Here is a 19,053-nt window from a genome sequence, read left to right on the forward strand (position 1 = left end):
GGTATATAGGTAAAAACAATGTAAGATAACAATAATACAATAAGTTAAGTGACCTTACAAAGGCCGTGCATGAACAAATCTGCAAAATTCAATGAAGCATCACTGAAATAACAGTGGGTCAAAATGTTTGAGAGATTGATCATATTCATGTATTGCCTATATGGCTTATTGCAGTGCAGGGGTTCTGGAGCGTATCCCAAAAGGTGCTAGGTGAGAGACAGGCTGCCACTCCATCCTGGGGCTAACACTGAGAGACAGCCACTCGTGCTAACTCCCAATGAGAATTTAGACTGACTAATTAACCCAACATGTATATTTTTGGACTCATACATGCAAAGTCCACTCAGAAAGGTAAAAGACTGAGGTTCAAACCAGGAAACCTTCTTGCTGTGAGGCAACTGGCCTAACCACCACACACTGTGATGAAAACATCATCTAGAAAATATTTCTTTCAACATATTCAAGCTAAACTATTAAATGATGAGATGTCGATGTTCTAACACTGCTTTGTTATTTTGGTTTTGTGTCAATATTTGTCCAATATTGACATGAAACACTCAGACTTAGTTGAGGCCAGATATTTGTGTTTATATGATTTTATTTACTCGTCTTGAAACTGAAAGACGGTAACCTCTCTCTTTCATGTTTTACATCTCTTCCTATTTTTGTCGAAGAAATAATTAAAAAGCTAAACATGCGCTTGTGATGTTGTCATGTTTTGTCACATTGTTTTACTGCGAGTCAGATTAACTCACTTTGTCACACACCATGTTAAGTCTCATTTGTTTCTCTATGATTAGAACATAAATAAAAGTGAAGGACTCTCCCAATGCTTCAGCACAAGTGCAATCCTTCAGAAACACTCAAAGCTTTTGCCTGAGACCCAAGACCCCGGAGATGCTGAAGAATGCCTAAACATGGGTAGAAAAGTTGTTTAGCGTCAGCTTATTTGTGTGATTTATTACATTTTTACTGCATGCTTCAAAAGTACACACCAACTGATCTGAAAGTTGCAGGTTTTTGGATTTGAACAAAAAGTAAAAGGAGATTACTTACAAAGAAAAGGCTTTTATGTTTTAAATGAAAAACTTGTTTAAAGAGTTTGCAGAATAAAAGATGACAGGACAGACTGTTGCTAACAAATATCTTCCTTAACGTGACTGTTGTAATAATATCCAGTTTAAAGGAAATTTATCCTCATTGCTGTCATACATCTAAGTGAATACACACATAGAGACACGCAAGCATTCTTTTAAATTATAGACAAATATAAATGTTGGTCAAATAACAGCAGAAGGGGAGGAGGGAAAGACAGACAAATGGACAGAAAGTGACAACAGTAAGAGCAGACACAGCATACACTGGTGACTCAGCTCCTATTATCACTTTAACACAGTAATAATAGATAACTGGCCTCAAGTCACAATGATGCACAAAAATATGTAGACCAAACACTCCAGTGAAGTTCTGTCTTGCTGACTAAAAAAGTCCTCTTAAAGCGAAACAGCTGCTGGCAGCTCAATAGGTCATGAAAGAAGTCACCATATGACATCATATTTTTTAAATGCCTTTGAGAGAGATGTCTGTTGGTCTCTCTCACTGCCGGTGGCGAGAGAAGATGTGCGGCCCATAACCCGACAGGAAGAGGCAAGCATGCACCAGAAATAAGTATTTTATAAATTATTTTATACTCACCAAAGGGGGGGGGGGGGGGGGGGGGGTCCAATACATGTTGTTAAGGTTTTATGTGAAAGTATTTTGTATACAGATGTCACACTCTAGGGCTCAAGGGCAACTGTCCAGCAGATTTTAGATGTTTCCTTGCTTCAGCATTCCTATCAAAGTAGTCTGTCATGATACTGGACTAGCCCTGCGATGGATTGGCGAGCTGTCCAGGGTGTAGCCCAAAGACTGCTGGGATAGGCTCCAGCTCCCCCACAACCCTTAATCAGACTAACGGTATGGATAATGAATGAATGAATGAATGAATGAATTATACTGGACTAACTTGATCTAAGAATCCAATCTAATGATAATAACTAAGAAAGCATGTCATTTAATTTGCAAATACACGCATAACTGTACATTTCCACAATTTCAACCAGTCTGAATGAAATAAAATCACTTGATTCTTTCAAATCAGTGTACTAAATGTATTTGTTGGGTATTCCGGAGAGCTTGCATGTACGGAAACAGATATCGAAATGTAACTGACTTGACCCTAATTTTGGATCCAGAAAATGTCTGAATGAGTCTTCAAGTAGAACCAGAAGTTCAGGGGAGAACTGATGGTATGAGAACGTTGGTTCAGATAGGGGTGCTTTCTTAATAGTTCATTACCAGTGTGGACAAATATGAAGTCAACATCTACATTTAGCATCACACCCTGATCTATCCTATTGGCTCAGCCTGGGCACCATGGAGGAGTATTCTGAGAGGAAGATTATGCCTTATTCTTTGAACATTTTCTGCTTTCCAGAGATGAAAAAGGCTTTAAATTCCAAAAGCAGGAAGAGATGAAAATGATTGGATCATTAAAGATACAATCATTCTAACATATCTTCTTTAGAGCATAACTAATTAGCTGGGTAAAACTGAGAAGGTGATGGTGAAGATCTGGTACCCTACATAGAGGCTCAGTTCTGACCTTTCCCATTGTGTGTTTTTGTGACCCTTGTAGTCCTGTGACACACTAATGTTTCTGGATTCTGCCTTTTTGCTTAAAAGTTTCCAGCATCAGCAAGAGGCATTACTATCAGAAAAAAGGTTTTTCTTTTTGTTCTCCTATTACATATCTGAAAAAATATGACAATAAGAAAACATGAATATTTTAACTTTACCAGGAATAATTTATCTTAAAAAATGCTTTATTATATCTAATAATTATTAGATTTGTTTCTCTTTGTTAATGAGGACTATTTTACATAATAGCGCTTGTATTTAAGACCAATTTTTATACGTGGTCCAAAAACTATAATCATTGTGTCCTACTTTTCTGACATACGCTCGCTTTGCAGATTTCCTCCTCTGTTCATCTACCACCGAAAGATAAACACAGCTTCCACAATTATATTAATTATTCATCTTGAACTGCTTCATATAATTCACTCAATTATCTCCTCTATGCTCTAAATCCCATTTCACAGTGAAATCTCTGTTAGCATGTGGGCACTGCGGAACATTTTTTTTACAGGAATTCTTCCAGCATGTTTCTGAGATTTCTCCCAGATAAGCCAGCTGCCATTCACATGTCACACATGCTGAATCTCAAAGCTCACAAAAACAGGCAGTGCATAGATCATCACCACGAGCCAAAAAGAGGAGCCATGAATTCTATTAGACAGGCCTTCAAGTTTCTGAATATTTCATGACTTGAAACGCGGCGACAGGCCTCTGAAGTGATCAACCAGTGATGTAAGTGTGACTAAATGTCAATGTAGACATCAACTGTAAGAGGGGGTGGTTTGAAAACTCTGGCCGGCAAATTCTTTGAAATGCTTATAGTCCGGTCACAATATACAGTATGCGTGTAATACCACAAGAGGAAATAAATAAGTAAATAAAAACAACAAAAAAATCATATGTGTGTGAAACAAAGTCTTGCTGGTTAAAACCAAGGTGAAAGGAATCCTTTGGAGATATGAATCCTTGTCTCTCCAAGAGGAATCTTCCTGAAATTCAAAAATAACTTTGATTATCTTGACTTATTTAACCAAATAGATAATAATGTCAGGCTAAATTTTACAACAGGTATAAATCAAATTAAATAAAATCAGCAACATTCTGATTATTGGGCAATATTCTATTCTTGAGCTGAGATTAGTTCAGTGTTAGGACACAGTCAGGACAGAAAAGGCCATTTGGTGTGTGTCTCAGCCAGCATTGAGCCTCGGAGGAATTTCTTTTCTTTTTCTTTTTTTTCTTAAATGCAGAAAACCAGTGACCTTGGTCATGTCTTTGAATATTGAAATACTTGGCCCAGGAGAGACTGGCAGGGACTGCTGGAAAAGAATGAGAGGAATTGACTTCAATAATCCCAAAGGTGTGACCGGAGTCAGTTCTCAGTCGTCTATAACCTCCATTTGGGTCAGCGGAGGGAACCAGTGAGTCACAAGAAATCAGCAGCTGAGAAGCTGACATGTCACTTGAGTCAAGCCCCCCCCACCGCCCACCGCCTCACCTTTTTCTGCATGAGATTTTCATGTGTATTACCAACAATGTGTACTGCAACTGAATGCCATTTTTTCTTCAAGCACTTTCTCTTCAGTTGGTGAAGCTCCTAAAATGTCACAAACGTTAGCATTAACGAGCATGAGATGTATTTAGTGTGAATATAGACGAAAGCGTATCAATTTCTTAAAAAGGGAACAGAAAGTGCTTCACTAGAGTATGGTGTACTGGTAGTGTGATTTAGTATAAAATCCTGATATTTCTTTGTGAAAGTTGTAAAAGTTAAGAAATGATGCATTGCACACTTTCCACATTATACTCAACATACAAAAGCCACAATATTGCTGCATCGACTAAAGATGAGGTCAGTTCAAGGCTCATTTCCAGTAGCTTTAGAAAAACTCTTTCAGTTTTGCATATGTTGCAGATTTATTCAGAATTGGGTGAGATAAATCCAGTCTGCATGCAAAGAAAACTTTGTTTATGAATATTAAGATGGATATCACTTTTTCATAGATATAAAGTTTTATGGGAGGAAAGTTTGCGCCTTTTGTACCCTTTTATGAGGTTTGATCAGCACTGCTCCTACCAAAGGACTGCCACATCAATTGTAAAACTAAACAATTTCCTGTAATTATTTTCAGTGGTTTGCAGTGAGATCTCTTCTCACCTCTGCTTATGGCACTGCAATGCTTTCTTCATGCATCTTTGTGGTGGTATTACACATAAAACCCACCTATAGGATGATATTTGGGCAGAACATGATATTTTCAGCCATTAGCAGACAACTTGGAAAATGGAAAGAGAGATTGTTCCATTATTCTGTTACTGAACATTTCAAAAGCATCATTTTGCAGGATAACTGTTCATTAAGCACGAATACGCACCTTCCTCAGCACATTAGAACAAGTCACAAGTTTTTACTTGTGTGCATCTTAGTTCTTAGCATTCTTCACACAACATTAAAAATGAATATGTTTAATACCTAAAGTTTTCCCGTAGCCATCTTTATATCACAGCATGTGAAATCTATTCTTAGAGAGATTAGTGCCAACGCACATGTGAAACATTTGACGTTTTTCCACAGCTGTGCAAAGGTGCAAAACCCCTCTCTTTGAGTGTTGTGTTTCAGGCAACAAATGCAGAAAAATGCTGGTACAGCTTTAACACAAGCACTTTAAAAAGCTGTTTCTATGGCAAGGTGCAATTATTAGATTCAAAGCAGTAAAGATGCAAACACTTTAAGGTCATATCACTGCAGTGATACAGCAGTGTGCATTATGTTCATCCTACCAAAAATGGAGAAATAAACAGCAGTACACAGGCTCATAGCTTTAGTTGCTTAATGTGAGATTAGCATCCAAGACTGGCCAAAAGCAGGGCTGGCTTAGAATCTGTGCCAAGTTATGGAGAAAAGGAGCACAAAGAAAGCTTTCAGACAATCAATAACTCCTTTTCTGGTGGGTTTGAGGAAATATGATGTAAGAGACAGCTGAGCTGAGAGTGGAACACCCCAGAGCTTTGCATAATTATTTCTTTCTTGAAAAACTACTAAGTTGAAACTTGGAAGCTTCCCATCTTTTAAATGTTGACAATCAAAACCAAATATTGCTGGTGGTGAACCAGTGGGTTCTCAATGCACTTGATGATACACTCTGTCTGTTGTTTGCCAACTGAAAGCGCCTGCTGGAGGGGGAATAAGCAGGAGTCAGTGTCAAACTGTCAAGTCCAAGGTCCTGATCGCACAATACTCCCTTCAGATGTGGATGCCTGCTCTGGAACATTCCTGCAAGTTCTCAGCCTCCCTCCCAGCTGATGTGAATGGGTGCATTGACCTCAGAAGGTGGAAGCTTGAGCTTCATTATTATTAACTCATCTTGAGTGCTCATCAATGAACAAATGCACACATGTGCACAAATATCTGCTTTTGATTACCAATGCCTCGTCTACCACCTTAAAAGCTCAGATTTCCACATACAGCTGAAAGGCTTTTCAGTAGTCTTTCATATGCATCTTTGCCATATGTGTCTGGTTACAAAGACAGCTGAAATCTGCCATCAAAAGCAAGAGTCTCTCATGGTCTTTATCTACAGTGTTTTGTGTTACTTTATGTTTTTTAAAAGTTAAATATTGAGCTTCTTTATAACTGTTTAGAGAATGCGTAGTTCTCTAACTGATTCAGTATAAGCTGAAGTTATTAGATTTGAATGGCAGTAAGTGGCTATGAGAGTAGAAAACATATGGCGAGGATGGCAACAGAGTAAATATTTTTAAAAAAAACTAAAGTTGTAAAGAAAGCTGTATAGAAATTACTGCTTGACATTAATCTGCAATTCATGCAGCAACTTTTAAAAGATAACGTGCAGAACAGGGGTGGCAAGCATTTGTGCATAAGATGCAAAGAAAGATGGAAAAATAAGGACAAAAAAAAAAAAAAAAGAAACCAAGTGTGGAAATTTCATTTGCCTGTCTTGCTGTCACTCTGTCATGCTGTCTGTGTTTTCCTCTCCATCTTGGGAAGTAAATGTCATATGGCGCCCAGTGTGCTCCCTCTGCTCTTCCCAACAAGGCATCAAACACAGATCTCATTTCTGGGATATTTTCCAGGATGACAGGGAGACACACAGATTGCAACCGCTAACAATAAGATCCCCATCTGTCCAATGCGACTCTGGCCAAGAAGGTCAGATCAGGCAAATCAAACAAGAGGTCTGTTTTCTGAGGAGCCCGTAATTTGTTATCCAGTTTGCATATTTTGAACAACATCCGTCCATGCAGTGACTGACAAGAGCACTCATGCATCAATGGATTTATGAATGTGTGCATGAATGAAGGCACTATAATGTGACTGGATAGGAAGAGTGTTTCCAAGGCAACAAGATGTACTAGAAGTCTAGGTTTATGGCGTATACCACAACATGTTGTAAGACTCTGGGCAGCAGACTGACTTCAAATGTCAGAGGGAAAAGTTGTGTTTCCTTAAAAGCCCAACACAACAGTAAGCATTATTTGTTCTATTTTCACAATTATATTGTGACCTTTTTGTTAATTTATTCATATTTTCATGATACATCCCAAATATAGATAAATGGTTTTATACTGAATTATTGTCAGGTATCATGGATTTGTGTAATGAGGCAGAGTGTTTATAAAGGGGTGAATGCCATGAGGTAAGGAACATTACTGTTAGTGGAAGCATTACTTCTGGTTGAATGAACATTAAAAGCTTAAAAAGAAAAAATGAAGAAACACTGAAAAAGGCCAACAACATATTTTTCAAAGGATGGATGTATGAATGGACCTTGTCTGCATCACTTTTCCACACAGGCCACCATATTCTTTGCTGTGAAATTCTCACTATAAAGTGATTGATTAGCTGTGTTTTTTCTTTAGGTATCTTATAATTTTCTGACTGAGACAAGTTGAATATTACCATCAATCTAGTATTTTTCTTTGTTTTTAACCATTTAAATGAAATGATACCTAAACTGATAGTGTCTAAACCTCATTTGTGCTTCATTCTCCACACAAAAGCAAAAACTATGAAGACTTCATTCTAACCCCGCATCACATTTGCTGGATTATGTCAGTTGTTTTCCAGTTTCCTTTATATCTTTCTTTCTTTCTTTTGCACACACACTCTTACAGTAAATGTAGTCCAGATGCGGAATTGATACACAAAATTTTGAATTAGAAACAGCAATAAAAGGGAGCACCTTTTCTGCTTGATCTTCTAAATTTGTTCCTTCTCGTCAGTCCTTCGTGCATCCAATCCTCAACGGGCTCCTTCTGCTTTTGAGACTGAGGGTGAATCCTTCTGAGATTACAGCCTTTATTATTAATTTAAACAGAAAAAAAAGATCAGCAAAATCTGCCATTTTAATTCTGTAATACCCTCTGTGGGCTTTACTGTACGCCAGCAGAGCTGGGATGGCCCAATGAGCCGGGCCTGTCAGAGGAATAGAAAACACTGCAGGACGAAGAGACAGCTGCAGTCAAGTCTTCATCTCCCAGATTAGTAAGAACAGTAAAGCAAAGTAAGACTGATTTATGGTGATTATCCCGCATATACCATACAAAGATGATGTCCTTGAAGCTTAATGCTTAGCTTACTATTATACTCTAATAGTTTTCAGTATTTGGCTCCAACTGTCATCAGATAATAAAACCCAGCATGTGTTACTTCTACCATACTGGACACTCAGTATGCAGCAGGGACAATGTAAGGATTAAGAGTTCTTTTCATACTATTAAATGAAACTCGCCGGCTGTTTGGAGATTTGCTTACAGTATCGGCAAAGAACAATTTTGGTTGCATCAGAAACTTTTCCTATGGTCAACAAACATCATGAAAGGTTATAAAAACTAATCTCACAATACTTGAGTTTTATTGTCAAATATTTTAGAATGTAAACTCCATGAAGACATATTTTTTCATGGATTTGTCAGTGATGAAAACAAAATAGCAGCTCCATTTTAATGGCCATTGGGATAAAACCTCAGTTTTTATCAACAAATAAGACTCAAAACTAAAGGAAATTATTTTACACAACAAATGTGTCATAAAATAAAGTAGTTGTCTGTTGAAAAAGGTGGCAGATAATGAGATAATGGCAAGATGTTTGGTTCAACTTAAGGAAATCAACAAGAAACACAATTAAAAGGTTTCAGTCTTGAAAAAACTGGAGAGACGATTCAGTAGGAACTACATGGTGCATGATGAAGAAAAAAAGGTTCCAGGCGAAAAGGCTGAGAAGGAAACCACATAAAACAAGAGGCACAAAAAGGAAAGCACCCAAGCATTTCAGAGAAAATCCAGTTATCCGGTATCAGAAAACTAGATTTAAGGCAGGAGTCTTCCATGTATCAGCAGACAACTGACCTACAGCACACATCCAACAGTCTGAGGGATGAAAAAGAAAGGAATAGAGTGCTCTAAAATGGCCAGTAGTAGCTAAAATATGCCACTAAAAGAGTTCCTGGAAACATCAAACAAAACTCAGAAACAGGGATACCACAAACTACCTACAGCCTTTTGCTGATTCTAACTTTGTACATTTAACTGTTACACTTTAATGAAATGACTGACAAATGAACACCTGACACTATTCATCAGTTCTTTCTGAGGATTTTACCTGTAGTTAGGATTTTTTTTTTTTTTTTTTTTATTTCAGCACAGTATGCCCATCAGCTTAGAGCTGATGTGTGAAAGTCTGTGTTGCCAGTAAAGTAAAATTCTCTTATAAATGATGCAACCTAGCGCTTTATACATTACACATACAAATGATGTAAGTGTACAGTTGTGGTTTTTTTTTCTACATAAACCCTCAATATGTTGCTAGGTCCAGAAGTGCTAAACTGTATCTCATCGTTCTGCAACACTAACAATAAACTTTTGTACATTTTTTGTGTAACTGTACACCTGGCTACTTCATACTGTATATTCATGTAGTAAGCTTTGCTGCTCTCCCCACAACACTTCTAAAAGAAGAAACCCTGACCTCAATTTTACATCACAAAGATGGCATCTTGCTCTGAGCACATAGCTGCATCTCTAGCTGAGTCACACCAGCACCAGCTGCTGAAGCACCAGTAGAATGATAAACTGCAACTGATACTGTTTAATGGTTTAAATCAGGGGTGGGCAACTCTGGTCCTTGAGAGTCACAGTCCTGTAAGTGTTAGGAGTTTCCCTGCTGCAACACACCTGTCACAAATCTCAAATTGACTTTTTACATACGCTGTGAGGAAAATATATAACTGTAAAAAAAAAAATTTTGTTTAATAAAAAGAAAAAAAAACTTTCTAACATTAGCTCTTTCCAAAAATGCATTCAATTGGCTTTTGAACTAAAAGCTTTGACCTCTCCACCACTCAGATTGGTGGTATTTTTCTAAAGGATCAGGACCCTGTCAGGAGAAAATGTAAATATATAAATAAATACATGAAAATAATGAGCAGCAGGTTTGAGTCTCAGCCATTCTGGCTCTGAACCAATGGACAGGACTGGTCTGGCAGCCTGCTTTTGTCACCTTATGCTTTCCAACTGGGCCAACACAAGTCACCTGTGGCTTGGACCTCCATAACATTTGAAATGCTGTTAACAATTTGTTGACTCGGGTACTGATTGCGCTGTGTCTGCATCTGTGTTCCAACTGACACCCTGAACTGATGTCATGTTTTTTTTTTTAGAAGTTCTGTTTATACTTGTTAGAAAGTCAAATATAGATGTGCGTCTTTGTACTTTTTAAATTCCACTTCTCACGCCTCTCTTTTTCTCAAATATGTTCAATGATGTGGAATCCAGTCTTCTTTTGTTTTATCCAGTCATGTCATGTTCACCCATCCATCCATTCCTCCCTGGGGGATTACTCATGCTTGGCCTAGCTGCTCACACCTCTCACACACCCAAGCTGTGAGGCACAGATCCAAAAACAGCTCCATCCAAACACTAGGGATTTGGAGAAGAACAAATTCCCTTGTTTTGTTCATTTTTTATGTGAAAAGAGGAAGATTCAAGCTCTGGGGGGATCATATATAAATATATATATTTTAAAAAAAAACAAAAAAAACAGCTCACTATTGTAGTTTAACTAATTCATGAGAAAAATGACATTTTGACATCCAGCTAAATGAACAACAATGAGTTTGTGTCAATCCATGAATTTTTGCTTAAGAAAAGGTTCAATTTCATGACTGACTTGCAAAATATGCTGAAACTTAAAATAAGAAATACCAAAGCTTAACAAGCGTTTTATTTTTCCTTTTCCTCTTTTTCTCTCTCTCTTTTGTCATTTCTTTTAGACCTACAAAGAATCAGTGATAATTATGGCCAAACAACTGAAATACCATGATCTCAAAAGTGACTCAAAAGTTGACAACTGTATTAACCGTGCATATTTTGTTCCAGTTTCATTGTGACTTATAATAAGTGTCAAACAGAATAAAGAAAAACCTATTACTTTTGCATTCTTTGCACCATTTACGAGAAGTATTCTCCTTTAATACTGTCACGAGGAAAGTCCAGCAAACTTCTGCCTTTGGAATTAATGGAGTTATGAAGCAACAACTAACATTATGCAAATTAAAGCAGAAATGCAGTTTCTTATTTTAAATTAAAAAGTAATTATGTTAGCACTTATCAGTGTCATTTTATTCTTCATCGTTTAGGAAAACAATGTTTTGTGATGTGATGGAACAACATTTGATCTGGTTAGAAAGGGGATAAAAAGACATCTTGTAGCACTTTTTGTTCAAAAATGCTGCAGTCTGTTGCCTGCTAATAAGAACTCTGGGTTTACAATTTCATTGCATTCAGAGGACGATTCTAAAATCCTGATTAGTGGCAAAAGCCTTGTCAAACTGATTAAAGCCCTTCAATTAAATGAAGTTCACTGTGTTTTACAAGGAGAAGGTTATAATAAAGTGTCAGAGTTAAGTGAAGAATGACAAAAATGCTTGTTTTTATCATACAATTTCTGTTATTTTCATTTCAAATGCCAGTGGTGTCTTAAGTCCATAGACTTACTATGTGTAAAATCATCTAAAATCATATGCACTGAAACAAATGGCTACATCACAAACATAATTCTTTCTTTTTTTTTTTCTTTTTTTTTGTTAAACCTGAGTCTACATTAATCTTCAACAAACTGTTGGCCCTGTGTTTTATTTCCCTGATCTCTCACACTTCCGGCATCAAACTGAAACTTTTCAGCACTTCTAAGTCAACTCGCACCTAAAGTTCACTCAGCAGGTGTGCCTGACCTGACACTTTGGCTTTTTCCTGCACATGAACTGCATCCCAACTGCCTCTTCATTTTTCTACTATTTGCACTCTGAAAAGCTCAGAGTCCAAATGCTCCCACTATAAATAATCAATACCTTCCTTTGTCCATGCCATTCATGCAACTATCATGAATGGTCACGCTTTGAATGCAATTATATCTTATGTCATGGGATTAAGTCTTCACAGCTGAGGCTTGACACTTCTGAGTGTTGCTCTGTGCATTTTTCATTAACACTGCTTAACCACTCTCATCCCTGAGGTCCTGAGGGCTTGTTTTTGCTTGACTGAACATGTGGCTTAACACTAATCTCATCACTGCTCACTGATGATTCACTCTTTAGAGCTCATAAGCATGTATTGTATAATGTGTGCGTAGACAGACACCATCAACTTCTTGTGTATTTAAAAAGAAAAAAAAACAAACGCATTTAACAAATGTATAGTTGGATAAATATTGGATTTAATAGGTGCAGTGCAGGAAAACAAAATTGAGTATTTAAGTTCTACGCATCACACAGACAGCTTCAGCATAGTGCTAGTTTCAGGTGAAGGGCTTCAACTGGTCATTTTTAATGTATGCCTCATCTTTTGGCAAAATCTTTTAAATGTCTTCATTTCCTCTGCTCTGTATCAGAAAATGTGTGCAAAACATGGCATCAGAAGGCCTATTCTCCTTTTGCTGGTCGTTTTTACCCAACCTCAGCTTACAGTACACTACAACCTCCCCGGGAGTGTATTGTCCCAGAAAACTGCCCTCATCAGTCCCAGCTTGTACCGCGGTGATGTATGGGGCCTGACAGCTGAGCAGTGAAGGGGGGACTCTGATGAAAAGGGCAATTTAGAAATGGTGAGCCCTGGAAGCTTTCAAAGTTCCCAGGATGCTGGCAGGTAGCTGCTAGTTGTCTACCTGTAAATAGACTCCCAGCAGGTCAACATGTCTTTCTGTGTCTGTAAAATTCGTCTTGGGAGCAATGCTGATTGGACCTAGTATGTTGGCTTTCCTCTTTTAGCGGGGGTTGCCTGTCAGGTTGTGAGTTTGGAGAGAGTTTCTGCCTAGTGGTAAAAACCAACAAACTTTTAGAAAGATCTGCACAAGAAATAATGGGTTTGGAAGCTGAACCAATCAATAGCATGTATTTTTGACTGATCTGGATCCAAGCATCATTCCCCGCTTGGTCACTTCTGGGTTCCAGTCAGGCCAAGATACTAAACTTGAGGCATTAAAACAGATCGCTAACCCAGTTGGTGATGTCACAGTGACAAATTCATTTTTTTATTTACCATCTACACCACCAACAAGCAGATCATCAGCGCAATTACACTGAAGCTGTGTGGCCATCACCGGAAAGCAAACAATATCCTAAAATCTATTGATTTTTCCCCAAGTATGCATCTCGAGGACTTTAGTTAGTGGATGCTCTACAGTGAGGGTGGGCAACTCCGGTCCTTGTGTGCTGCAGTCCTGCAGTCCTAATTAGCAGACTTACGCAGAGCTTGCAGTCAAACTCATAGTTAAAAAGTCAACAGTGTCTGATGCAAAATGAATGTCAAAACATTTAATGTGTAAGTTTACAAATAGAACTTGTGGTTTATTGAAATAGTGGATGGTTCATTCATTGAGCATGGGGGAGCAGCTCTGGTTCTTGGTCCCCTTGGTTTCCCTACTGCAACACACATGGCACACATCAGACCTAATTTGCAGAGCTTGACATCAAACTCTGCATTTGTCTGCGAATTATCCATTGATTTGGGTCAGGTGTGTTGCAGCAGGGAAACTCCTAACACTTGTAGGACTGCGGCCCTCGAGGACCAGAGTTGCCTTCCTTACTTTACAGTGTCTTTCCATATCCTTCTGTGTTGTTCGCTGCACACACAGTTATGTGTCTCCGTCTCATTAAAGTTGTTTAATTGTTTCTCCTTGTTTTCCTATCATCTTGTTGCCAACAACAGATTTACGCTTCATTATGTTTTCATAACAAATTACACCAAATATGGAACATCCTTTCCTAAGTCAATCACTTCCTGTCCAGATGCATTTTATTATACCTTCAGTACTTTACTTACTTTGACAGGAACAAGTGAATGATTTATTCGATTTTGATTCAATTAAACTTTATTTAATTTAGTTGTTTCACATTATTTGTTGTTTAACTTCTGTTGTTTGACATTAGCCTATAAAATATGCCTCAGGTCCAAAATCCAAACTTGTCGTTCGTGCAATACTAAAGACATCGTCTCTGTTCAGAAGACTACTGATAGCTGTCCTCACATTTATTCAAACCCTTTCAGTATAGAAAAGGCTAAATTTACAATAGTCACAACTGGAGATGAAAAAAGTGATAATAAATAAAAATGATTTGATTTATAATTTTACAAAATAAGACACACTATTTTCAATTAAATTGAGTTGAAACAATTACAAAAGTTACAAACTATTCTGGACAAAATAGAGCCCTTTGCTAATTCCATAAAATACTTGTCAACAGACAAACGTCATGGCTGCTGGGGGAGGGAGATGTAGAAACAGACAGAACATGGCCTAACAATAAAAAGAATAGCAGAAACTTGGACAGAGGAAAGAAAGCATGCAAAGACAGGATCGAAAGAGTTAAGATATGGCAGTACTCAGATGTTTTGACACATAGTAAATTGATATAAGGTTCAATGCCGAAAAGTCACCAGTAGCTCAATTAGTTCTGCAACCATCAATTCTGTGGCAGCTGATTCTGTGTTGGCAGAGTCAGCTAATAACACGTCAGCTGATAACAGGGATTTTGTGTGCATTTAAATGCATTAAATATATATTGTCAGGTTGCAGATCATTTACAGTACGTATGTTCATAATCACCATATATATGATCACAGTAGCATCAAATGTCTGTTATTAATGTGCACATTCATGTATTCAAACATTTATATTATTATTATTTGTATTTCCTCTTTGTAAAAAATAGTGAAAGTCCGTTGAAATAAATCACAATATATTCCAAGTCAGGATAGTGTGCATTTACCTGTGTGAATAGATTCATACAATCCTGTCAATGCAAAACTGACCAACACAGATTTGTTTTTTGAAAACAGATAGAAGCATAGGATTGAATTCCAGCATGAGGCCATTTAGTCTTTAGAGGTTGTTCACCAGATGCGCTCACGGCATAGAGAAGTCACAAAGACCAGAATAATCTGTCTACGACCTTTGGTGATTTCAAAATAAACTGTAGTACCTTAAGATGAAGTAAGAAAGTAACATTTATTTGTATAGGGTTTTCTTTAAAAAGAAAAAAATCCCAAAGTGCTTTACAAAAAAATTCATAAAAACATAAAACAGAATAAAATAATAATAAATTAAATTATTGAAATATATCAGAGAGGATATACACCAGCAAAACCAGCTTAACCATTGGCAATTTTCAACGACTAATGATGCAGAATGTAATGTGCCAGGAAGGCGAGTGTTCAGTTGTGAAACTACTCTGGATAATTTATACCAGTGGTGCAAATGAATGCTTGGCCATGGTGTCTGACCCAAGAAATGATTATGCAAGCAACTAATACATCATCACAGCCCTGTCTACCTCTCCAGCAGCACAGTCCTGTGTTCCCTGCTCTAATCATAAGCAGACACATTCCTGTAGAAACACAGCGGCCATAAAGCACAGCTCTACCAGATTTCAGGAATGTAATCACAGCAGCACCAAGCTGCAACAGCCAGCTGATGTTGACATTTTGTTTCTCAGCAGCTTTTAAACACAGTTGAATGTTCAGCCTGAGATTGCAAATGAATGATAAAAATCCTTGGTTGTATTAAACATGAGGAACAAACAGCGGAAGCTGTCGCTGACACAGATGTAGGAAAGTTTCCATAGAGCACAGTTCCCTGAAAGAATAAAGCTCCCTTTACTGTTGCGTTTGCACTGGATTTTCAGTTAATACCCTACTTCGATGTCAGGCGATTGACATGTCATGTTCTTTATAACTGACTGTATGTGTCATCAACAACAGACTCCGAGGTGGCACATAGATCTGCAGCCGTGGGCCAGCGAGAGTCACTCCTTGGAGGATGAAGCTAAGAGGTTCCTCAGCTACATCACAACTCCACAAGTGAGTCATTGTTTGAACTCTTACCAGTTGCATTGCTAAAATAATCACCTGCGTGTACAGCTGGTCTTATTTTTTCTGTTTTATGAATATGTGACTGTTCAGGAACAGTGTGGTAAATGTCACAAAGTTGTCTTCCTGTTTGAAATATTCTGTTTTTCTCAATGTTGAGGTTGAATTTGGATCTTTTGAACACATAAGGGGCTTATTCTTTCTTTGGAGGCTTTCAGCACTTAGATACAGATTAGTTTCCTGGTTGATAGAGTTGATTGTCCTGGATTAAAGACAATTTAAAAGACATAAAGTCAGATGGGAAATTTTACAATTTATGTTCTGTAACATCTGTACAAGGCACATCTATTGAAACTGCAGCCTCATACAAATGTTTGGTAATTGCAATAGATGACAGTCTTCTTTTAAATACCATATTGAATTTTTTTTTAATTGAAATAAAAAACATGATTTTTCTATCTTTTATATTCAAAGCCAGGAAAAAGCTTGTGGCTTCATTTACGTTTTGTTTGCTTACCTTGACTATGGTGACATCATCTACATGAATACCTCTGGCAGCTCACTACAGATTTTTCACAATTATTGCACATTGTGTTTTCTGGTCAGCTGGTCATAACTATCTATCTGCTGACTCTTTCACTGGTATATCTTCATTTACAAACCCATCAGTGGGCTGCTGCATCATGAATAACCTCCTACCTGCTACTTAAAACAGTCACAGCTTCCAGGATTTTATTACTTTCAGCACTCCTTCGGTTTGCACAGACCCTGGAAAAAAAGGGGTATTCTTATATTCAGCTTCTTTAACTTGGATACAGCAGGGTCTAACAATGACCACCTTGATCCAAATAGAGAATTTAAAATTATTCTGAAGGAACTGGAGAAACTATCCTGGAATTGTTCTTGTTTTTAATGTTTTTAATCTCTAACCTGCTTTTAGACTTTTATGTACTCTGATTTATATCCTCTATTGTTAGAGCTGCTTGTGTCTATAACTTTTTTTTTTTTTTTTTGTCTTTCCATCTGGCCAGCAGACCTTTTTTGTAAACAAAAGGTCTCAATGGGACTGCCTGTATGAGTAAAGGTTAAAACAATGAATCTGCAAAAACTAAATGACATTTCATTCATGCTTCAATGCAACATTAAACGTGACAAAGCATTAAAGCAGGTTATGTGAGCTAAGTGCACTCTTTTTGACAGGTCTTTGTAATGTAGCCTGAAACATGTCTGCATCTCTCAGCTTATGACTGAGCTGCACAACTCTTTTACATTCAGCTCAGCCACAGCATTTGTCCTGCTCAACAGTGCACAGTAATCCATTATTCTATTGATTACAACACAGATGGATCTCACGGCCCCTCTGTTCAGACTTAATCAATGCAATGCTGCGGTTTGTTTCTTGCTTCATATCAGTATTAATTACTCCAAATCGATTGAGATGTTCTGCATCACAATTTGAGAAGAAATACAGAGGAACAGAGAAAGCTCTCAATTCTGTCCCACCTTTCACCACCGCAAACATAGTCTGACAAGATTGTCAATACATGTGCTTTGGTTTTTATTGTGATGAAATTGGCTTTGTGTTGAATCAGCATTTTCTCTTTTTTTTTTGCCTTCTCGCTATACACACACTATGCACACAGTTTCCTCCAAATGAGAGGAACTTTTAAGCTTTCACAAAGCAAAGATTCAGCTCATAATGACTTAGCGCCGGGATTTGTGTGCGTACAGTCACTTTTTTTTTTTTTTTTTTTGCCATTTGTGGGTGAGGAAGGAAGAGACAAGGACAAGAACAGAGAGGAAGCTGTTGTATGAGAGTGTGTGTTTGCGGGAAGCTGTGAAAGGGAACTGTCCATCATTGGCAGTGACAGGCGAGGGTGGAAGGAGTCGCTATGAGGATCGCACCATCCTCAGCTGTAATGCTGACTGACACAGTGCCTGGTGGAACTGTTACTCAGAGAGATATCCTGCGACACAACTGCCCAATCAATGGCAGTCAGCAGCTTCCATGCATGCATGCTCCAGTACACACACCCATGCATACAGATGAGAAGAAGGGATTCTGGAGATGATATTAATAAGCATGAAATTTTCCTGTTATCTGTATTGGTTACAAGTAGTTTCTCTCTATTAACTCTTAGCCAGATTTTGTCCACAGATCAAGATTCAGTGTTACGTTGTTCTGCAACATGTCCCTGCATCCTGAGCATTGTGTGCTGACTAATACTCTCAGCTGGAGCACATTGACGATGTCAAACATTATAGAGCATGTTTAAATATTAAAGAAAATATTCAAATATTTTATTTTACCACCTCATTATGATATAGTTTTTGTGCTCTGTGAAACAAATGTAATCAGGACTGTATTACTCCCTGTCAAATGATGCCTGAATTTTGACTCAGCCTGTTTCTTTCCACAGCTCCTGTCACCAAACACTGATTAAAAGTGAGAGATTTATTCTAAGGCTGCAGCAAGGTGTTCTTTTATAGATGTGCAAGTGTTGCCTGCTAACAATGAGACTGTTTGTACACCTGCTATTATGCTTGTATTTAAAAGGAGAGCAGTGAAGTCACAGCCTGATGTCTGAGGAAATATTGTTCCTCAGTGTGCAAACCGAATCTCTGAAAGCCGACATAGCTCAAAAGAAGCAGGCAGGAAATATTTCTGCTGCAGTTTCTGTATCCAAATTTCCTCTTCATAATTTTGCTGTTGCAAATGTGCAAGACAAAACTAAACCTACAGTATATTTATACTGTTTATGCAAGCACAAGCTTAGCATAAAGAAACTCACATAAACATGTAAAGTTGAGCCATCCATCCATTTTCTTTATCCACTTATTACAATTTAGTACAGTAAAGGGAGCTATCAGGTGGAAAAGGGAATACATACTGAACAGGTTACTAGCCAATTGCATGTTTTTGGATAAAACTCCAACAAACTCCAACTCAGTGAAAACATGTAAACTCCACTTTACTGCCTTTTACT

General features: G+C 37.7%; 1 protein-coding gene across 1 annotated transcript in view; it reads left to right on the plus strand.

The window, feature by feature from the left end:
• mettl24 (methyltransferase like 24) overlaps positions 1 to 19,053 on the plus strand; it is a 31,938-nt gene that overhangs the window by 2,060 nt on the left and 10,825 nt on the right. The window contains exon 2 of the mRNA XM_079255631.1: positions 15,959 to 16,057. Within this exon, the coding sequence (XP_079111757.1) occupies positions 15,959 to 16,057 (99 nt within the window). The remainder of the gene's footprint in view (positions 1 to 15,958; positions 16,058 to 19,053) is intronic.

This window comes from Telmatherina bonti (genome assembly GCF_933228915.1).
Source record: "Telmatherina bonti genome assembly, chromosome: 16".
NCBI classification, from domain to species: Eukaryota; Metazoa; Chordata; class Actinopteri; order Atheriniformes; family Telmatherinidae; genus Telmatherina; species Telmatherina bonti.